At 42.8% G+C, this 24335-nt stretch overlaps 1 protein-coding gene across 2 annotated transcripts in view; it reads right to left on the bottom strand.

Moving 5' to 3' along the window:
* Window positions 1-24335, bottom strand: part of PC (pyruvate carboxylase) — a 628691-nt gene that overhangs the window by 524915 nt on the left and 79441 nt on the right. For both annotated transcript variants that reach the window (XR_012717231.1, XM_075281583.1), the window contains one exon: window positions 5106-5224. Coding sequence is in view for 1 of the 2 variants with exons in the window: in XM_075281583.1 (XP_075137684.1) it covers window positions 5106-5224 (119 nt within the window). In the remaining variant the exon portion in view is untranslated. The remainder of the gene's footprint in view (window positions 1-5105; window positions 5225-24335) is intronic.

Genomic DNA, 24335 nt, shown 5'->3' with positions numbered 1-24335 from the left:
CCTGCCAAGCTCAATCACAGGTCTCAGCAGTCCCTGACATCATTCAGCAGGTCAGAAGCAAATCAGGAGCAGAGCCAGAACCCAGGAGAGAGAAGTCACTCTTCTTTTAGGTTTGCCTGCCTTCCCCGGGCTCCCGTTAATTATAATCTGTGGAGTGAAGAAACCCCACAATATAACAATTCTGGTTTGGACATATCTGAACGACACTGCAAGGACGATCCTCGCTGCGCGAATCTCACAAGGTTCACCCAACACGTACTCATACCTGAAAAAGGGGCATGTCCTAAATGATCACCATCATAATCGAGATAAAATGCCTGCGGATTTTGATTTGGGTCATAATCGTTCAGCCATAGCCTTGACTGGTTTGGTTGGCCCCACACCAATCTCAACTTAATGACTTGTCCTAATTAATGGATATTCTAATGATCTTTGTCTTCACTTCTCATAGTTTATACTGGACGCTACATCCTAATTCAGGACTGGGCAACCCCATTAAGGGGTTTTATCCAAACACTACACCATTTTAAACAACTTACAATATGATCCTCCAAAATTAGGGTGAATCTTGGCAAACCCCTTAAGTCAAGATTTATTCCAAACATACAGGTGATTTTTAGTCTTCTTTAGAAACAAAAAAACGCATGTTGTCTAAAGGGGTCATGAACATCCTGATTTGAAAAGTATTAAAATCTATACCCATAATGTGTGGTAGGCAATGTTCAGTAAAATCAACAAAACCCGTCAAATGCAATGCCAAAGAACGCACACGTTAGGGACGTATTTGCAAAACAGGAGACTATGGGTATAGTGCAGGTACTATACACAATGTAGAGATCAAGTGTAGTGTGAACTTTAGACAAGTTTGTCTCTAAAAGCTTCCGGAAAAAAAGTCTTAACAAGACAAGAAAAATAAGAGACAAATACAGTCACTGACAAAAATAAGGCGGAGAGGAGTTGTTGGATTCGAATGAAACTGTATATTGGTGAATGTTATAAGATAAGATAATCATTTCATAGTCCCACAATGGGGAAATTTCAGTGATACAGTTTCATAGATGGTACAGTAGTATATAACGAGAGAAAACACATGCAAGCTCATGGCACATAGAGAAATCCTAGAAATCATAGCAACTACAAAGAAAGAAACACAGACACACTGCAGGATCATTTAGTTCTCTGTGCGGAGTGATGTTAATAATAATACAGCTGAATGTGGTTGGAGGACACGAGGAGAGGGTCAGCATGTAGATATAACAGGCAGAAACGTTTTTTTGCAGAGGAGCGGGACATATGCAGCTATCACGATAACATGTGGCAGTTCTTTGGTAGGTGGTGAGATCTCCTGCTCACAGCTGATAGTTCGGTATCTTGCATCAGCCAGCGCTATTGTCCCTTAACCACACAATATGCCCCAAATGTCCTTCATCACAAGCCCTCCTCCGTTCTTCTTACCACTGTGTTCTACTTCTAATGATGATGTATGCAATTACAATATTAGACTGAAAGGACAAGTTTATTGGCAATAACTGTACAATTCAAAGGAGGGTCTAGTACGGCGTAGGGTCACCTCTAGAGACCAGATAAAATATGGTTGGGTGTAGAAGCATACAAGTTACATATGGTTGGGCTTGGAGGCCTCCGAACTGAAACCAGACCAGCACATGGTCTCAAACAGAATCTTAATTTGTCTCAAAATATGATACAGTTCTAATCCATAGTATTCCAGGATTCTCAGTCACGATACCACTGCAAACTAAGGCGATGGTGGCTGGCTGTCAATAGCAGGGCATGTAATAAGTGCTGTAATACCACATGTTCTGCTAAGTAACACGAAAATGACCCAGGCAGACACAGGGGAATATGATGAAAGAGTCGCCTGTATCTGAATGGTGGACCAGGAAACTGTGGGAAGAACTTGTACTTGGCAGTTCTAACAATCCTCTCTACTGGTTGCCTGTCAGGGCCATCCAAAGCCTGTTTGGCATTGGTGTGCGCTCCCTGTAACCAGTTCTCCCAACACCTCCTAATATCAAGGTCAGAACGTTCTAGATGGCAGATAATTTGTTGAAATGACCATATTGCTTCTCAGTCCAATGATGCACCCCCCAAAAAGTCTATCAACTGGGCAAAATTTCTTCACGTCTGTGTCGTAGAGACATGTAAAGCAGCCAATGACCTCAAAACCAGAGTTACTCTACCCAAAAGTAGCCACGTATGTAACTCATTTACACATCCGCCTGACATAACTGTATGCAGAGTTTGGCAGCAATCCAACATTTCTATCTGGGTGTGTTATATTATTTTTAATGATTGTATTAAATATCCCATAATAATTGTGATAATCAAAACCAAGTCTCACCCCATCCACACACAGCTTCCATGGTGTGGTCATTTTTTTTATTTTTTTATTATTATTTTTTTGCGCATGACTACCAACATGATGGCCAACATGTATGTGTTTCCAGCACCACTGAACAGTAACATCATCTCAAGCAATAACAAGTTCAATATAATTGGTTTCATCTTTTTATCATTTACTTGCAATATGTAACAAAGAGATGAGGAAACCGAATGAAGGACAACTACACGCACCTTAACAAAGAACAAGTGCTTTTACATAAAATCTGTCACATCGCCGTGAGAAAAAACAGTAAGTGTAATTCACCGACAATAGAAAATAAAGGAGCTGTGCAGAAACCAAATCTGGTGTCATTATAGAAATAAATGAGAGAAAGTGTGTAGAACACAAGCGTGCAGCTTGCAGAAGTAAAGTAGATAATGCATCAGTAGAGGTCGTCGTGGGTGAGAAGAAACAGAGGAAATGATCACATTAGAAACAAAATACAAGAAGGAAACCTATATCATGTAGATTCCCAATATAGTGGTAATGCAATTTAAAGGGCTTTTCTGAGTTATTGATATTGACGACCTATCCCTTAGGATATCAGGTCTGTGAGTTTCCAAAACCTGGCACCCTTACTGATCAGCACTTCTCATTCTCCACCAGCTAGAAGCGGACGGTTCAAACCCCTGTGTAGTGGCCGAGTGGGGTTAGTGCAGTTCAGCTCCCATTCAATTCTACTTCCAGCTGGACAAATGCTCAGAATAGCTGATTAGTTGAGGTGCTGGGTGTTGGACCTCCACCAATCTAATATCTTCTGGATAGGTCAACATCAGAAGTCTGGACAACTCCTAAAATGCATGACCACTATATCGTAAATCAACACGATCTGGATCCCGAAAATGGCTGTGTATGCGAGAAACTCACATTTTAACCATATAATGATTCTTAAAGCTATATCTGTATTTGGGTTGCACAAGTCAATAGTATGAATTACAATGAATGCGCCGTTATAAATGTTCCTCTTATGGGTTTAATAATGCATGAAAAGTGCGCTAAAAGCATTCAGATGCCTAAGAGGACATTAATTCAGCAGAGGATCAATCGCTATTAAATGCTCTAGACACAAATTCTTTGTGTGCTAATTTCATGACATTTAACACCGAGAGATCGGCAAATTAATCAAACCAAGATCCTACATACAGGGAAGCCTGTGACTGCCCCGCAGCCCCGGGACTTACAGGGGTTCACCACTCTAGCCTAAATTTTACAACAGTGCTGGACATAGAACTTAGTAATATACTGCAGTAAGGCCAATATGGATATTGTCCCAAGCAGAGCAGCTTGGATATACAGCTGGCTTCAAGGATGTTCCTGCTCTCTAGATCCAAGATGGCTGCTGATCAAGGGGTATGTACCACAAAACCTGTCCACACTGCTTTACCGCTGTATTTTTCAGGTTTACTTTCTCCTGTTATAAGTCTTTTGGGACAATACAGCCTTTCTACATGTAGACTTAAAATGATGCATCAATATACGAAGGTCTGATACCCAGAACCCCAACTGAGGAGTAGTTCTCACCAGCCCCAAATGGAGGACAGAACAAGAAGCAGATTGTTGTGTTCTCTGTGTGGTAGACATACTGAGCAACTACAGCTAACAGGGATCCGCTTCCAGCTCTGCTCTCCATATTGCAGTTGATCGTTGTGGGTCCTAGGTGTCGCACCCCTGCCTATTTGATATTCATGACCTATGGTTCAGGCCTTATGCACATGGCTGTGACATTTTTCACAGACCTAATATTGGCTGTATGAATCCGTGCAAGTGCACAGACAGCCTTTATTTACATGGCAGTGAAGAATAGCCATACAACAAATGGTCGTCACATAGCCATTATAGATCCCATGAACTTCAGTGAGTCTATTCGTGCGCCACTATCCAAGTTTGTTTTCACAGGCAAAGATAGAGGTGCATATCAGTTTTTGGAAGGGTGGGAAAAATGTACAGTCAAAAAAAACAAACAAACATAAAAGTGAATAGAAATATTGGATTCAATTTAAAGGGATTCTACCATTAAAAATCTTTTTTCTGTGGCTAACACGTCGGAATAGCCTTTAGAAAGGCTATTCGTCTCCTACCTTTAGATGGGATCTCTGCCGCGCCGTTCCTTAGTAATACCGGTTTTTACCGGTATGTAAATTAGTTCTCTGGCAACGATGAGGGCGTCCCCACCGCTGCCCGAGAACAGGATCCTGCGCCGCCTCTATCTTCCGCTGGATCCTCCCCTTCTTTCCTCGTCTTTCTTCTGACGCCTGCGCAGTTGGCTCTGCCACTGAGACACTAGTAGAGCCGACTGCGGGCAATTGCAATTGCGGGCTCGGCACTATGGCCGCGCATGCGCAGTCGGCTCTACTAGTGTCAGAGCCGACAGAGGTGAAGCCGACGAAGAAAGAAGGGGAGGATCCAGCAGAAGATAGAGGCGGCGCAGGATCCTGTTCTCAGGCAGCGGTGGGGACGCCCTCATCGCATTTTCAGCACTGGGGCCAGCCCCCATCGCTGCCAGAGAACCAATTTACATACCGGTAAAAACCGGTATTACTAAGGAACGGCGCGGCGGCGATCACATCTAAAGGTAAGAGACTAATAGCCTTTCTAAAGGCTATTCCGAAATGTTAGCCACAGAAAAAAAGATTTTTAATGGTAGAATCCCTTTAAGATTCTCCAATCTAAAGGATCTATCTGCAAAATATATAAAACTTACTCTGTTATTTCCTCAGTCACTGTGTGCTCCACTTGCAGCCGAGAGTTGACCTCTATGAAGTAATGTTTGCCATGTTTGTCCACAAGGAACTCTACAGTACCAGCATTTTCATAACCCACCTGAAGACAAGGAACACAATAATGGATTATTAGTAGGAGTATTGTTATATCTGTCACCATTATCATAGATCTGTGTATACAGATAATGCTGCAGAACTCTTCTATGTTACCTTCCCTCCAATGCATCAAGTCTACTGCCAGGAGAATTCATCTCATTGCTTTACCACCTCTATTGTGCCAGTCCCATCACCAAGTAAGTACATCTCAGAAAACAAGGCAATCCAGAAACCATTCCCTCTGTACAACTCTGAAACATGCCATCCTCCCAAGCATCATCCATGTGTCCCCCATATCAGACTCTGTCCCTCCATCCAAACGTCCAAATCCAATGCAAGACCTCACCACTTCGAGAAAACCTACAACCTGCAATAACCCATTACACCGTCGTATGAGCAGTTTCTACCCTTTGTATCTTTGCCCCCGTGACCAGGCCTTCTCCTCCATCTTCAACAGTCCGTCGTTCCGTAAGCTCCGGTACATTGCACTTGCTTGTTTTTATTGTTTGTTCATTTTATGTATTTCTAGATTTCCCAAGAAGCTAATGGTGCTATAAAATAAATAATAATCTATAAAAAGGATAAAATGGTCTTCCTTCCAGAATATTCTTATCCTGTATCAGAGATTAAGATTACTTTTTTCCCCCCAGAAAGTAATGAGTAGCCATAAAGGATACGAAGTGCTCATTCCCCTTGATCTATTTCTCACACGGAGGGACAGACTCTTTATGACTTGTGTTGCCGGCTGTCTGAGTTCAGCTATCCATACCCAAAAATGAAAAGGTCACATGATTGTACTCCCAAGATCTGGCAAGAAGCCCAGACTAACAACTACAATGTAGCAAAAGTTTAACATTTAGTTTGGCAGAGGACGCGGGATCTGTATTAAATCAGCAAGTCCGAATAAATTCATTACAAGAGTCGAGTAAAACGTGGGCAAATGTTATGTACGTTACTGCGGGAAGAGGGAAGACCCTGCGCCGAATGTATTATCAGTGCACAGCGTAATACCGCACGGTGTATGTTTGGTGGGTTGGGGTCCTTATTAGCTGTGTACAAGGAATCTGACGCATCACAGCTTTACAAAGAGCCTATTGATTTCAATGTTGATCGTCATATACATCACATACCCTGTTTCCCCGAAAATAAGTCATCCCCCGAAAGTAAGACATAGCAGAGGTTTTGTTGACTTTCCTAATATAGGGCACCCCCTGAAAGTAAGACGTGCCCCAATAATAATCTTCCTGCACAAAGATTGTATGAAGGAAAACATTGCAGCCGGGCCAATACTGTGCACAGTGTTCTTTGTGCAAAGGTATGCCGGCTGCTGCGATACGTTGTATCCACTGTTCCTGCTGCTATAGGATGAGCTGGGAGATGCCCACTGTGTATACACTAAGCGTTGTATATGGCGGGGGGGGGGGGTCCACTCTCCCAGCTCATCCCATAGCAGCAGAAACAGTGGATATAACGAACGGTATCACAGCAGTGGCAGCAAACGGCCTTCCTGTACACGCGGAGCACCGCACACAGCGTTCAGCCGGCTGACATGTTTTTCTTTATACAGTGTTTGCGCAGTGAGCACATCTCAGTGCAGCACACAAAAATAAAATAAGACATCCCCTGAAAATTAGACATAGCATGTCTTTAGGACCACAATTTAAAATAAGACACTGTCTTATTTTCGGGGAAACAGGGTATATAAATGCTTTGTGGACCCTCCACCTGCAACGATGGCTGGTCCCATCCAGGTCTGCTCATTGCCTGGGAAATCAGTAACCAGGATTGTTCAGTATTAGGGCTAGTTCACACGTGGGCAAAGGGGAGGTTTTTGACAGCGGAATTCGCTTCAAAAACCGCTCCTTTAACATGGTGGTCTATGTAGACCACTAGCTTTTTTTTTCCTCCTAGCGTTTTCCGCCTGAAGAAGCGACATGACCTTTCTTCAGGCGGAAAACGCCTGAAGAATTGCATAGAAGTGAATGGGAGGCGAAAACCGCGCGGTTTTTTGCACACAAAACCGCGCGATTTTTTGCAAAAAACCGCGCGGTTTTCGCCTGCAGTTTCTATAGCACATATAGGGAAAAAAAAACCTAGCGAAAACCGCTAGCGAAAACCGCGTCAAAAACCGCGTCAAAAACCGCGTGGAATGCAAAAAACAGCGTCAAAAAAACTCCCCGAGGTTTTTTACCTCGCACAAATAAGCTAGGCGGTTTTCACGTGTGAACTGACACTTAGAGAAAAGTGGATTGTACTGCAGCAAAGCGATAGGGCAGATTTCAATTTGTCTGCATTTATTAGAACTATCCAGCATTAACCCCCAAATACGTATTCTTCTGGTCCTCGGCAGCAAGTTACCACGTCACTCGCCCTGCACTCCTCCAACAGTCACATAAAACATGAAATACTTACATACACCGTATATAAATTTATAGATGTCAGACACATGACTGGACACCCTTCCAGCTGGTTAACGCCCATTTGTCAATTTTTTCACTAATTTCTAGGTGGAACAACAATTGAAGGCACAATGCAGAGTTGTAAGAAGCGATAACCTGAACATTTCTGGTCTCTAATAAACAAATCGATGATTTCCAAAGCGGCGCTGACTGCGGCCCCAGAGCTGGGCTCAACTACAATGACATTCCTGCTGCATTTATGACACTGAAGGCTTTCCTTGGAATAGCTGCCATGAGTTTTACACCGCATTCAGCTGCTATTAAACCAGACAATAGCGATTGCCAATGTTCCTCTATAATATTTAGAAACATATGCAATATGCATTGGCAGGGAACGCTTCTTCTTACCAAACAGACAATATTTCCAGGCCAGTAAAATCACGAAAACCAAGAGATCAGGTGAAAAGGCAGCATATGGTAAGTCAAATTGAGCTAGTATTACTGCAGAGATGACGGTAAAAGCATCTGACGGCAGCTGTTGTCTTATTGTCGCTTCTAAAAAGGCACAAAGTTAAGATAAAGCAAAAAGACCTGACCTCATTAATGTGCATTACACTGAGCGCAATTGGCTGGGTGCAGCCTCAGACAACTGTCACCTTAAATATTAATCCACTGCAGACGTTTAACCTACAAAGCCATAGAAGAAAGAGAAAGAGACAGCGACAGGGGAAAATCTAAAAACATGACAAAACTGCTGTTAATGACTAGTCCGAGCACCACAACAGAATCCGACTCAGTACGGTAAGGGGGCTCAACCACATTCAATGTCTCCTGAACTTAAAGGGGCTCGGTACAATGTTCTGTTACCAAAGCACTTAAGACAGTCAGTGATAAGAAACATCTGGTAGACAAAATACTGAATTCTAGTGCACGTTACACAAAATACTGGTGTACATGCCCTGCATTGTATTCATCAAGATATATAGACAAGCTTCATCCACAAGGGTGTGGGCTAGAGGAAACGGACGTTGCATTCTGGAATAAGAGCAAGTCATAAGATGCAACATGTTGTTCCAAAATTATGTTGCATCTTTTGGCCTATACTAAACTCCAAAAGAGGAAGTATACAATAGATATATTGGGCCGTGCACTATACCACCTTTTTTTAATCGAAAGCATAGGGACCTATTCATTTCTATGGCCTCTTGCACACAACCGTGATTTCAATGGATCCATGTGCTGGAATTGATAATCTGGGACTCAAATGTCCCATTATTGTCTGTTTTGCTGTCCAGGATCATTCAGCAGAATCTTATGGGTCTGGTGAAAACAGAGAGAGAATATAGTGGTCATCCGTGTGCACACATTCAATTTTTTTGATGGGCCAGTGCATGGACACAGACACGCACATTTAGCCTTAGGCGTAATCTAAAGATGCCCCAGATTTAACATCCGGCGTCAACCACTGTGATGAACTCGACGCATTTTAATAATGTCTGGTCTCGATAAAAGCTAACTAGAAGGCCTCATGCACACGACTAGATGACATGGATGAAATTCTTCATGTGCCGCCCTTGAACCCAAAGCACCATTCGCTGCTCTTGGCCAAAAAATGGACCAGTGCTTAGATTTTTGCACGGCTCTAGACACAGGTATGTTATATATGGCCCCAGTAACAACTGCTTCCTGCTACTGCTGGACCCCTGTAGCTACGCCCCGAGAAAAGCTCTTCTAAATCAGGAAAAAAAATTAGTGACCGAATTCCTAAAAAAGCGAATACGCAACAAACTATGCAAATAATTAGTAAGTATACTAAATCAATAATTAGAATATCATTTAAGATTATTAAGCCGCAGTCAGTCGTTTTTGTTTTCTTGTGTCATTGTGGCCAAGGCTCGGACGCCACGGTCCTGCTTTAATATTATAAAACTTTACCCAAAACTGTGCCAAACATGCATAATAAATCCACAAACATTTGCACATCTCTTGGTGCACACAAGATCATTATGTGAGGAGAGACAAGCAGCTTGGAGATGAAACAAATGTGAGAAGACAGGTGTTTCGACAGGGAGCAAACTGCCTACTTCAAGGACAAAAGAAGAATACAAGGAAAAAGCACGGCTGACATACTTTACCCACCAAACTGGCGCTGCAACTGAGCAAATGATGGCCCGAGCAGAGGCCAAAAGGAAAAAAGTTGTAGAAAAAGAAAGACTAAAAAGATTAACTCTCTAGGTCCCAAGTTGAGCTTTTCATCTCAATGAAAGGAGGCCCGATAGGATAAATTTTTGGCTATAGATCAGTAACAAAGAATGGCGGGGCCCCGTTGCAAACTTTTGACACCAACTGACCGACATCCCTCCCGCACACGCTATTATGCCCCATAGTGGCCCCTGCACACAGTATTATGTCCCATAGTGGCCCCTGCACACAGTATTATAGCCCATAGTGGACCCTGCACACAGTATTATGCCCCATAGTGGCCCCTGCACACAGTATTCTGCCCCTACACACAGTATTATGCCCCATAGTGGCCCCTGCACACAGTATTATCCCCCATAGTGGCCCCTGCACACAGTATTATGCCCCATAGTGGCCCCTGCACACAGTATTATCCCCCATAGTGGCCCCTGCACACAGTATTATGCCCCATAGTGGCCCCTGCACACAGTATTATGCCCCATAGTGGCCCCTGCACACAGTATTATGCCCCATAGTGGCCCCTGCACACAGTATTATGCCCCATAGTGGCCCCTGCACACAGTATTATCCCCCATAGTGGCCCCTGCACACAGTATTATGCCCCATAGTGGCCCCTGCACACAGTATTATCCCCCATAGTGGCCCCTGCACACAGTATTATGCCCCATAGTGGCCCCTGCACACAGTATTATGCCCCATAGTGGCCCCTGCACACAGTATTATGCCCCATAGTGGCCCCTGCACACAGTATTATGCCCCATAGTGGCCCCTGCACACAGTATTATGCCCCATAGTGGCCCCTGCACACAGTATTATGCCCCATAGTGGCCCCTGCACACAGTATTATGCCCCATAGTGGCCCCTGCACACAGTATTATGCCCCATAGTGGCCCCTGCACACAGTATTATCCCCCATAGTGGCCCCTGCACACAGTATTATGCCCCATAGTGGCCCCTGCACACAGTATTATGCCCCATAGTGGCCCCTGCACACAGTATTATGCCCCATAGTGGCCCCTGCACACAGTATTATGCCCCATAGTGGCCCCTGCACACAGTGTTATGCCCCATAGTGGCCCCTGCACACAGTATTATGCCCCATAGTGGCCCCTGCACACAGTATTATGCCCCATAGTGGCCCCTGCACACAGTATTATGCTTCGTAGTTTGAGGTAGTGAAATAAACAAACAAAACATACAGCTTAAAATACATACATTTTCCCACAGGCAAAATCCCACGACCTCTTCTCTCAAACAGCATAATACACATGTGGCTCGACATTTGAAAAGGGAGAATTCCAGGGAGTATTTTTTAGCTAGAATATTAGAAAGTTAGAATTTTGTTCATAGTCGCTGCTCATTGCAGATTTGACTATTGAAGACACCAAGTGATATAGTTTGTAAGACCTGGTGCGGCACTTCTGCTACATTTATTAGGCAGTGATGCAGTAATACAGTATATAAAGGAGCTGTCTTCTCCCCATGTCACTCAACAGGGAGCACCAATTTTTTTTTTTTTTTTTTTTTTGACTGATCATTTTGACAAACTTGTCATTACTGTCAAGTTCAAAGCGACAGCCTATTAGATCATGTGTGCAAGGCATTGTGGCTTTCAAAGTACAGACATGCTCGAAAAAATATTCTACATTATCAAGTGCTTAAAGATGACATTTTCAACACCAATCCTCCTGAAATAGTCTTCATCGTGCAGTAGCTATTGAGATATTCTACACGGAGGAAACATACATTATGCAAATCCACCTGCAGCCGTCGTGTTTGCTTTTTCTATATCAATCCTATAGTTTCAAAAGGAACGCAAGAGGAATTGTCCATAGCCATCATATGGAAGACCTTAAGAAAAATTAAAGGATCAACCTCACTGGCTGCCAATATCCCCCTCTATGTCCTGAATGAAGATTTAAAGGGGCATTTTGGTTCATTTTTTAACCACAAAGGAGACCTAAAATAATAAACAATACATATGTACCTGTCTCTTTGGCCGGGGATCCAGAGGAGAGGCTCCCTTCAGGTCTACAGGCTTCCTCCCACCTTCCCTGGCACTTTTTTACACTAAGAACTATGCGGCGGAGGTATTCGATCGAATATACTCGCTCATCTCTAATCCGCATGTATAGATGAAGGTCAGTATGGCACACTTATCAGAGACTTAAAGGGGCTCTATCATTGGGAAAAGTCATTTTTAATTAAACACATACTTGCATAGCCATTCCACACATACCTTTCGTATGTTAATCCCTTCAGTAGTTTTTGAAGTCTCAGCGAGCACTGTCTGCTATGTGAGAGCAGGGAGAGGAGTCATCAGCAGCAGCAGCCTGTGCTGTACACAGCAGAGAGGAGTGGTCGCTCAGCATTCAGAGTGCACATTGGGGGGCTAATTAGCATATGGATAAAAACGGGCTCATTCAAAAACTACTGAGGGGATTAACATACAAAAGGTATGTGTGGAATAGACTTTCAAAAGGCTATGCAAGTAAGTGTTCAGTTAAAAATGACTTTTCCCAATGATAGAGCCCCTTTAAGTGTATGCAGGTCAGGTCACTGTTCACATGCACAGCAGAGCTACCTTTACATTTACCCAACATACTCAAATATAGGCGAATCGAATCTTGTCGAAGAAGTACAAATATGCTTTCTGGAAATGAAGCTCCCAGCAGCAAACCTCAGGGAGAGATCTCATCTATATATAGGCACTCTGTAATTAACAGCAGGTGTCACATTAAAGAAGAACTAAATTGTAAAAAATTTTTCTCAATATTCCCCTTTGATTCTCTTCTGTTTCATATTGTAATCATAAGTGTAAAAAATAAAGCTAATACATCATCCATGTCCTAGAAGATAAAACATTTTCTCACAAGCTCTAGATCAGACAGACTAGAAAGGCATTTTTTCGGGGCTTTTTTTAAACTTATGACCTCTCCTAAGGAGAGGTCATCAATTGAAGATCAGCAGGGTCCAACACCTGCAGACCCAATGGATATGCTGTGCGAAGCAGCTGCATTGCTCCCTGTGCGCCACTTCCACTTCACAGGCCATACAAAGTCATACACATGGGTCACATGACCTGTTCGAAACGCAGTCCCATTTAAAGAGGACCTTTCACCTCCTGGGGCACATGTGGTGTAATACACAGCTAGAAAGCAGACACTGCGCTGAATTTAGCGCACTATCGGCTTTCATGTTCTGTGCCACTGGTGAAGAGCTATTGGTGCCGGTACCGTAGCTCTTCACTGTCAGAAGGGCGTTTCTGACAGTCTGTCAGGAATACCCTTCTTCACAGCAGCGTCTACACCGCATGTGCCCCAAGAGGTGAAAAGTCCTCTTTAAAAGGAGAGGTTTACTTCACTTACCTGATTTGGCAGATAATTATGATTGGACCAGGGGGTTCTGGCCTGATCATGAGCCCTGGGTCACATGATCTGAAGCAGTACTCCACCCCCTAAAGTCCTTCCCTAAGCTTACAGGTAATCCATCATCACACAACACCAAGTGCCGGCTAAGGTCCAAACACCTCAGCGAACCATGATGTTATTCAAGAGGCCTGAAGAAGACAGGGAATCAGGTCAGAGCCCAGAGGAGGTGAGTAACACTGTTTCTTTAGGTTTGTTCACCTCCCCTTGGCTTCTGTTTATTATATTTTGGGGTCTGAAGAGACCCTACAGTATAAAAATAGCATCTCGATTTGAACAGGTTTGGTTTGAACAAAAACCACCAGACAAATCTCGCAAGGTTCACCCAGCACATACTCGCTTCTTGAAGACTCGTGTCCCACAACAGTAATCCACGTTATCGGCTGATGCAAATACAGTTGATTACGATGTTGGATTATCATGGGTGCAAATGGCCGTTGGGCCCCAGGCTGCAATGCATTGCGCTCTCTGCCTTTGGTTCAAAGCGTTTAAAATGGCCGTGCCCCCTAAATAATCGTTCGTTAATCCTAACTGAGGCAAAATGACAAATTAATTGCAATTTTTAATTTAGGTCACAATTGCCCAGCTCTACTTGGGTAACCCAATTTAGTTGCAATATATGAAACTACAGTCCTATGAAAAAGTTTGGGCACCCCTATTAATCTTAATCATTTTTAGTTCTAAATATTTTGGTGTTTGCAACAGCCATTTCAGTTTGATATATCTAATAACTGATGGACACAGTAATATTTCAGGATTGAAATGAGGGTTATTGTACTAACAGAAAATGCGCAATATGCATTAAACCAAAATTTGACCGGTGCAAAAGTATGGGCACCCTTATCATTTTATTGATTTGAATACTCCTAACTACTTTTTACTGACTTACTGAAGCACAAAATTGGTTTTGTAACCTCAGTGAGCTTTGAACTTCGTAGCCAGGTGTATCCAATCATGAGAAAAGGTATTTAAGGTGGCCAATTGCAAGTTGATCTCCTATTTGAATCTCCTCTGAAGAGTGGCATCATGGGCTACTCAAAACAACTCTCAAATGATCTGAAAACAAAGATTGTTCAACATAGTTGTTCAGCGGAAGGATACAAAAAGTTGTCTCAGAGATTTAACCTGTCAGTTTCCACTGTGAGGAACATAGTAAGGAAATGGAAGACCACAGGGACAGTTCTTGTTAAGTCCAGAAGTGGCAGGCCAAGAAAAATATCAGAAAGGCAGAGAAGAAGAATGGTGAGAACAGTCAAGGACAATCCACAGACCACCTCCAAAGAGCTGCAGCATCATCTTGCTGCAGATGGTGTCACTGTGCATCGGTCAACAATACAGCGCACTTTGCACAAATAGAAGCTGTATGGGAGAGTGATGAGAAAGAAGCCGTTTCTGCATGCCACAAATAGAGTTGCCTGAGGTATGAAAAAGCACATTTGGACAAGGCAGCTTCATTTTGGAAACAAAAATTGAGTTGTTTGGTTATAAAAAAAAGGCGTTATGCATGGCGTCCAAAAAGAAACAGCATTCCAAGAAATACACATGCTACCCACTGTAAAATTTGGTGGAGGTTCCATCATGCTTTGGGGCTGTGTGGCCAATGCTGGCATCGGGAATCTTGTTAAAGTTGAGGGTCGCATGGATTCCACTCAGTATCAGCAGATTCTTGAGAATAATGTTCAAGAATCAGTGACGAAGTTGAAGTTACGCCGGGGATGGATATTTCAGCAAGACAATGATCCAAAACACCGCTCCAAATCCTCAGGCATTCATGCAGAGGAACAATTACAATGTTCTGGAATGGCCATCCCAGTCCCCAGACCTGAATATCATTGAACATCTGTGGGATGATTTGAAGCGGGCTGTCCATGCTCGGCGACCATCTAACTTAACTGAACTTGAATTGTTTGTCCAAAATACCTTTATCCAGGATCCAGGAACTGATTAAAAGCTACAGGAAGTGACTAGAGGCTGTTATCTTTGCAAAAGGAGGATCTACTAAATATTAATGTCACTTTTCTGTTGAGGTGCCCATACTTTTGCACCGGTCAAATTTTGGTTTAATGCATATTGCGCATTTTCTGTTAGTACAATAAACCTCATTTCAATCCTGAAATATTACTGCGTCCATCAGTTATTAGATATATCAAACTGAAATGGCTGTTGCGAATACCAAAATATTTAGAACTAAAAATGATTAAGATTAATAGGGGTGCCCAAACTTTTTCATAGGACTGTATATGATCAGATATATTAGTTGTCTCCATAAGAAAAAATAAATATATAAAATCTGCCGAAAAAATAAGCAGCATGCTATTTTTTGTATGGAAACACTTCGGTACACTGCAGGGTTATCCTGCTGCCATTAAGGCAGGAAATCCAAGGATCAGCCGCATGGCAGATTTAAACATGGTGTGTGAACTAAGTCTTAGGCATCTAGCTGCTGCAGAAACTTTCCTCCACCGTTTGTCTGCAACATGGGTCCAGGCACCAGAAGTCCTCCACCTTAGCAAAGGGCCCAAACACTGTCAGATGACAACGAAAAGGATGGAGAAAAAAAAAAAAAAAAAAACACACCTCTAACACCTGTTGTTTCTGCAAGATTTCTACCAGATTGTTTGTTTCGGGTGCTAATGAAAATTCTGTAGACTGACAAACACTATGCTCTCTTCCACTAGATAGGTGAAAAATGTTTGATCTGCGGCCGTCTGACCTGTAAACCTTGTGGTTTACAGGTTTTCGGCATGAAAAAGGTTCTGTTTAAACAAACAACATACGGGAAATCACTAAATTGGATAGGAATAAAACAACACATAGAAAGTAGTGGAATGAGAAGTCAAAGCAAAAAACCACACACACTTATGGACATATAAAGGTACATATTATTTTTGCAACCCAACAAGGCATAATTCTTACGGGTTGGGCCCGACAGTCGGGGGTGACATTTATCAAATCCGATCTTTTACGCACTCTCAGTTTTAGTGAAAGTGCATCATCTCCTGCTTAACCTACCGCAGAATCCTTCTCAGTGGCCTCCCACCTAAGGGCCCCTTCACACGGAGTTTACACTCCGTGTATTCTGTACATTTTACACGTGTAAAAATACACGTGTAAAATGTAGTTAGCCATTGAGTTCAATGGCTAACTACATTTTACACGTGTATTTTTACACATGTAAAATGAACAAAATGAGCGGAGCATATACATAATACACGGAGCATAAACTCCGTGTGAAGGGGCCTTAACAGCCTTGTACGGCTCTATGCCACCATCAACTCAAGTACTCAGTTAACTCACCTCTATCCACGTTTCTTCTCCACCTCTCCCCACTACCAATTCCATCATGGACTACCCACTGCCTAGTGAAGTCAATATAAAATATTAATGGTGTACAAGGCTGTCCACAACCTGCCCCTACATACACCCTAACTTCTGAACACTCCCCCACAAATGATCTCCAATGATCAGAAGACCCAATTTTTTTTTAATTTTTTTTACCTCCTCCGTCTGGTTCTCACATCATCGCCAACATTTCTTCCTCGTACCTCGACTGTTCCCCATAATTTAAACCACCAAAAAACCCATCTCTTCAGGAAAGTCTATCATACAATAATACTAGTGCCAGTACTATATAAGCAGCTTCTACCTCCACTCCTACTGTATTCTTCCCTTTCCATTACAGACCGCCAATCCTAATGGGCAGGGGTCCTCTCTATTTACTAGTCGGTCACTTTGTCCATGTTTGTTGTACTTTTTTCCTTAAGTTATGTACGTAACCCTGTTTCATGTGTACAGCACCCTGGAATGAATTCAGCTTTATAAATAACATGGTGGCTCTTTAACCCCTTCTTTGGCATTCATATGCCCGGATATAAAAAGCTATTGCCCTCATCAGGCAACCCTAATAAAGCTATAGATCTTATACTGGTACAAAACAAGCATGTCTTGTACTGAGCGGAGCAAAGGTACGGGGTTTTCATACATCTATCGCCCAATGTACGTTGACAGTAATATTAGAAAAGAAAAGCACTCCATTCATGAAGGATGATGGAAAGTCGCAAAGAAAGGAACATTTATCATATTTACCGTACACCAGCGACTGATCTTTTAGGAAAAATAAGCACATCCTGATATTATTACGCTTTGTGCAGAGCAGCTGCTGTGCAAGAAGAGGAGGCTTGCTGGATAAGCACTTTTCTAAAATATGTAAATTTTGGCTTTTCGGTACTCGCTAGGAAGCTGCAGACCTGGGCAATGGGGAGCAAGGAGTAAGTGAATTATGAAGGCCGCAGTAGGGCACTGGCTAGATGGTACTTTACATGCGCGCCGTGTGCCTTCCTGTTCACCCCTCAGGCAGATGGCAGACTGCCCAAACCGAGAACACAGAAAACACTAACCAATAGACAAGCGATTGCTCGGCTACAACCACAGAAGAAACAGTGAAGAACACCCAGTCATTACATAGGAGGCGGACAGCGAGGTCTAGTATGCAGATCATCATGGCGTCTGAGCACTCGTCTGGGCCACTGTACCTTACCTAACACCCGGGATGACATACATCACTGCAATAAGTAAGAACGGATCAGGCTACGCCTCAACAGGACGTTACCTTTCCCACCTGCACCTCCACCAATATATTAAGGCCAGTTAATAGCCACATCATGTTTCTTGCTGTGTCAGCAGCGGATGCATCGTTTGCCTTATCGCTGCACTAAATCGCAGCCCCTGTGGTTTTCATATGAGAGAAATCCACTTTGGAGTCAGGTTATTGCTAACTTATGCAGCTAAATCTTCCTGATAAAAACTGCTGTCGGGAAGCGTGACACCTGCAGTAATAAAAACATAAGCCGGCGGGGGTTTTATGTTGTACGCTCGGCACAAAGAATGTAAACTCGCAGTGACCAGGAGGCAGGGGAATATAACAAAACAGAAAGCGGGATTGTTAAAGGGTAAGTCCCATGAGCAGACGAAATGACCTGCTGCCAGCTTTACTCACACTTGCTTGCAATGGGGCACCAGTCATAGACGGCGAAACAAAACCTAGGCTGCAACCGGGGCAAAGGTTATTCATTGCCAAGCCAAAAAAAATAAAAATCACCCAAATGCTCAAATATAGTATGCCTGTATTCTGCCAAGGATTCTGTCTTCATCAGTTTATCACTTTCTTTGCTTTGTCCTCGTAACAGAAGTTCGGAATCTGTCACCAATGGTGCCCAACAAACCCCGCTGACAATAATGAGGTCTAATGGCTTTCCATTATTTTTACAAACAAAATAGCACTGCATGTACGTCGCTCTATTTGTCCAGGATTTTGACAGAATCTACAACAGAGGCTCCACAAGATAGTGAACTGTGTACCAGTTCTGATAATTGGCTTATATAGGGATGTGAAGGAGGCTGTGTATGCAATTCTGCAATACATAATGACGGGCAGCAGAAGTGTCAGGAAGCAGCAGGTGTAGGGCTCAGATCAGCAGGATCGGAAAATTGCCTTGAAATTTCCCCTGTGCCAGACTACAAGGGAGGGGAATTGTGTTCTCAGAAGATAGTTAATCAGATCCTATCAATAGCTAATTGCCTCGGTTGTGTAGATGAACGGCACTGAGGGTATTAGCCCAGCTCCGAACTCCGAGATATCCAATATAAAGTATACGGAGGCCCCGGGTCAGATCGCAAGCGCTGCATCACTGTTCATGTACACGGATGGTACTGCCAAAAAACAGCAGACCAGGCCTAAGGGTCTACTCCGCTGTGACAAATGAGAATGTCCTCTTAGTATTGTGTCGCACATTTAGAGTGGGGTCCTTTCTTAGTTTTCTGCTTAGCAGAACAAATCCAGATAGGTGGTCGTCTTGTGATGCACACATCAAAACAAGAAGAGTTTCCAATGCTCTGTCACATGATAACTACCCTATATATGGCCGCCCAATGTTATGTCGTTCACTGCATCCAGTCGCGGGTTGCAATATTGCACCCAATTGTTTTTATGCAAAATTGAAGTCTTTAAAGGGAACCGGTCAGGGCCAATTGAGGAACAAAACAATCCATAGGTGATTACGTACCATTGGTTTAGTGTCCAAAACAGCCACGCCGTATACATCTCATGTGCCAGACCTCAGATTCGTGCACAGTGAAGCCAAAGTTTTCTCTACCGGCTTCATTAAACAAATGCACAGGTGCCGGCATCACTAGAGAAGAGTCCGATGAAGGGGTTTTGTTTTTTTCCCCAGATTTGTTTCCATTTCGGCACAAAAACTTTTCAACAAGACTATTTGGGACACTAAACCACCAGTGAAAAAGGACCTGTGGGTTGTTTATTGTCCCAAAACAACCGGACAGGTTCCTATTTAACCAAATTTGAGCTAAAGGGATGGTGGACACATCCATAAGAAGCTAAGCTTAATCCCTTGTAGACCATCTCCTGACCTTCAAGAAGAAGCAAGATGTTCCTGAAAGGGAAACTTGTTAGATATTCAGAACACTTGACTGGAAGCAATGGATTTCTTTTCTGGTGTAACATCCCTGAAGATGTCTCTATGCAACAGAAGAATGGCTCGTATGGTTAGTCACATGGGAAAGTGTCACTTACAACAAAGAAAAGATCGCGGAGCTGATAGGAATCCGCAACGCCAAGATGAAAACAAAGAATGTGGTATGCGAATTTTAGAAATGAAGGCAGGTTAGAATAAAGGCGAGAACCTTAAAACACAGGTAGACACAGTCATATCAGTATAATAAAGGAGTACAATTCTGCAAGACACAAAAGCTTGGAGACATATCTCCACAGCAACGGCGGAGATGGTGATAGAGCGGCAATGTTCACAGTTTAGCTCGGCATTGAACTATAAATGCACTGACAGATGTTGGGTGAGGAGGTGACATTCAGCAGCTATAGAAAAGACAATGACCTCGGTTATCCTGGGCCTATTGTGTGGGTATATGAACGTTAGACACAAATATAAGCCGTAGCAGTAACATTGTGCAAACTGTTGGGAGTAAAGTGGGCAAGGTTAGACGCAAAGACTGGCTGGCTGGATATTGCCATTTATATATACACCATCTAACAAGCGACACCCAATGGTAGGGATTTGACACAGTGTCCGTCATTGTCACAATAGGTATAGAGATGCAGGAAACCTTATTCCTCCCATCAAATTGTGATGGAATTTTCTATAGAAACTACTAACTAAACCTCTGATTCAAGTGTGAACAGAGCCTTATGGCTGTGACTTATCAAGCAACACCTTGGTGGTAACCACATGACGAGCTTTTACACACTTAAGTAGCTGACGGCAAGGAATCGTCTTCTACCTAGACTGAGATGTAAGTGTTACCAGCTTCAATGTATAATATGGCTGCATTGAGCGGGGTATGTTATACGAACAATGTCTTTGTAAGACATTAAGTGAACCCTGCTGAGAAAACCACTCTGTATTCCATATATTCCACTAACATCATGTATACCCTTTTTTTTCTCCCTCTAAGTTGCAGGGTTCAACATGGTAGATTGTTCAGGCATATGTTTTGGGAACATAGTGTGCATATATATGTCATTCTTCATACGCCATGTCACTGGAAAGCCTACCACATAGTCTACACAATAGGGAAAATGCTTGGCTTGATATAAGCTTAGCCCAGGAAGAAAGAAAAGAAAAAAAGTGCCCAATAAATAAAAAACAAACAAGGAGACCCTGACTATAGTCAAACAACACAGGAAAAATATGCAACTCTGACTTCCATGATGTAATTAGGAAGACAGAGCCTCAGTCAAGAAAACCAATAGAGGGCGCTCCCTTTAACATCATGCCGACCTTCTCAGAGGCCTTTGTTTGCAATGATGTTGGGATTTTACCAGGTAGTATCTCAGCCAAGGACAGCTGTTTCGATGTATTTGCATCTCATCAGCTTGGCGCAGAGAGGACTGACCTGGCAGAGGTGAGAGGCTTAGACAGGGTTGAGGGGATATCGTCACTCCATAGGGAGAGACCACCATTTAGGTGTGTGGAGTCTTATTAAGCCTTGAGCGCTCCACTGTGTAAAGGAACATGGGAAGAATATGCAAATCTGACTTCCATGATGCAATGCAGACAACTGTATAATACATGGATGCAAATATGTAAATGTTTAGACGTCCAATTTTTGTATGAGCAAACAAAAAAAGTTTCCCCGTCTGTCAAGCAGGGATTACTGAGGAGAGTATTAGGTATTTAGTTGTTATCAACTAAAATGAGTGATGCTTCAGTTCACCAGACAGTGACGAGGCTCAACAAATGAGCATAGTGCCTGGTGCAGCGGAGAGGTGTAATTACCATAAACGAAGAAACCCTGGTTAATTATCAGAAGGTCTGCCTTTCCCCTGATGAAAGTTTGATAGCAGAACAGTGACTTAGTGATTAGCACTACTGTTCTGGGGGTCAGCATCTGCATGGGTTTCCTCCAGGTACTCCAGTTTCCTCCCACATGTAAAAACAGCTGACCATTGTGGGTGTGAGGATGAGCAATTGTATGGCAGCTACTCTGCAATACTCCCTGCACATTGAGCTCATTACAAATGTTTGCCATCACAAGAACAAAGGGATGGTGGATTCTTCGGCATTATATCTCCTTCATACTGGTGCTACTAGCATCCCACTATTCAGTGGAAAACTGTGACAAAGCTGCGATGCTTAAAGGGGTTGTCCCATCACAAGGATCCTATCTATACTGCTTGTTAATGTGGATGTAAGACTTTTCCTAAATACATTGCTTCAGCAAAACTGCTTTGTTTGTCCACTATCTTACTTTATTCAATTCATTGTTGACACAGCCCTTGACTTATCTCCTCAAAAGTCAAGTGATGTATCTGCTCTCGGGGGGGGGGGGCTAAGTGCAGGGAGCCAGCCTGTGTATCCAGCTATTCCTGTGTCTACACCATCTGACCTAGCTCCCTGCACTCAGATAGAGGAGAGGAGCTGCTTTCATTTCTTCTGTTCTCCCAGTTATCAGGCTAGCTAATTCAATTGTGTTCATTATGGCAGAGACAGGCAGTCTCTGTATGTAACACAGAATGGAGTTGCTGCTGCCTGTACTTCATAGTCCAATATGGGTGGGCGGAGCTACACGCTAATTTGGGGGCGGAGCTAAACGGCAGGTTGCATGTGAAACCCCGCCCACCAAATGATGCAATAAACCAGGAAGAAAGAAGATTTTACAGCAGTGAAGACTGGAGAGTATGCGACGTGGGAATACCCCTTTCAATGGAAACTTTCACCATATGTCATCACTTCCGGTGATGACATATGGTGCTTTATGGATTTTGGCTCAGTTAGAGTTTATCTGTAGCCCCCACAGTTCCTAAGCAATCAGTTAGGTCAGTTTCATTACAATTATTGTTTCGTAGGTGGTAGTGAGAAGAGAGCTGTAACTGTGCTGAAACCAACCAACCAAATTATTTCTCAGGAACGGTGGGGTGCTAGGATAGAGAACTTATAACCACACCAGAATCAGAGGATGGATCAAAACCTACTGAAGGACCCAAAGAATTGGAGTTAGTGGAGGTGGTGACCTAACAAAAATACTATAAAATTTTCATAGACCGTAATAGTAAGAAAACAACCACCAAGTCACATCCAGATTGTTCATATCCTGACAAATATTGTTGAACATATTAACTATACGATATCCAACTTTTTAATAGGATGTTTGTCCAAAAATGTTCCCTGAACTTGGTAGTTTGCCAAGTGTCACAATGAAAACATTTCTGTTTGTGAAATATGTACCTGTCCAATTTCCCGTCTATAATGATCTTAACTTCTGCAGCGAAATGTAAAGAAATTTTCTACCGACACTTTACAATGGTATCAAAGGAGTTAAAGCGATCGGCATTGTGAATTTCGAACATCATATTCTGCATTCAGAAACCCCAAGTGGTGGTAAGCCGAAATCCAAAAGGTTTTTCTCATTTGAAGAGAAGTAAATGACTCCAGTTTCTAGGCAACTAAAGAGAAATCCCAGAGAGAAAGAGAGAGAGAGAGAATAGAGATGAATAAAACAGCATATTGCTAGCTGCCTCTCGAAAACAAATTCATTGCTATTGATGGGACCCAGCATGGTCATTGCTAAAACGCTAGATTTATTTACCACTTCTACAGGTGGCACTGTACAGCATGTCACTCAACCCTACCCTACTGATGAAGACGTTTTCTCAAGGAACCAAACCTAGGCACCAGAACTCAAAAACGAAGTCCATCCATAACTCAGCAAGCAGCAGGTCAAGGTTACATGAAGCCAACAAACCAGATAAAAGTTCAATAAACAAAAAAATAAATAAAAAAAAAGCATAATAAAACGGTTGACATGTCTAAAGCCAGTGGTCAACCTCAACAAGCTAGCCGCAGTAGCTTTTTACCTACTATAAACAATACGGGAAGTTATAGGAGCGAGTTCCTCGGTAGGAGGCAAGGATTTGTTTGCAGGCAACTCACTGTATAACACCAACTGCTGTCCTCTAGATTTTATGAAATGTTTGTTAAAACAAGTAAAAAGGAACATTGCAATTCATCTCAGAGAAAAAATACTTTCTTCTTCTATTCGGCTGATTTCTTGGTCATCGACTTCCCTTCTCCACCTGCTCTTCAAACTGACTTTCACTCTGAAATTTCTGCCATATTCATCTTGAGACAGACTGCAGGTCACATGCATCAGAATATATGAGGTAAACAGAAAGAGGGGCCCAGGCTTAGGATTTATTCACACGTCAGTGTTTGTAAGATAAAATCAGGAACTGGGCAAAAACATAGAACAAATCTCTTTACTATACCTTATCGCTACATAGTGACCATGCCAGGTTTTGACTTTTGAACACTGACCAAAACATTGACATAGGAATAAGGCCTTAGACAGATGAGGACTTTTCTATATCATTCCACTTTATACACATCAGTACAGGTCAAACACCTCTGAACAATTAATCATTGCAAACATCATTGCAAACAAAGGCCTCTGAGAAGGTCGGCATGATGTTAAAGGGAGCGCCCTCTATTGGGTGTCTTGACTGAGACTCTGTCTTCCTAATAACATCATGGAAGACAGACTTGCACATTCTCAG

Source organism: Leptodactylus fuscus, chromosome 7 (assembly GCF_031893055.1).
Source record: "Leptodactylus fuscus isolate aLepFus1 chromosome 7, aLepFus1.hap2, whole genome shotgun sequence".
Lineage (NCBI taxonomy): Eukaryota > Metazoa > Chordata > Amphibia > Anura > Leptodactylidae > Leptodactylus > Leptodactylus fuscus.
This window is presented reverse-complemented; position numbering and strand designations above follow the sequence as displayed.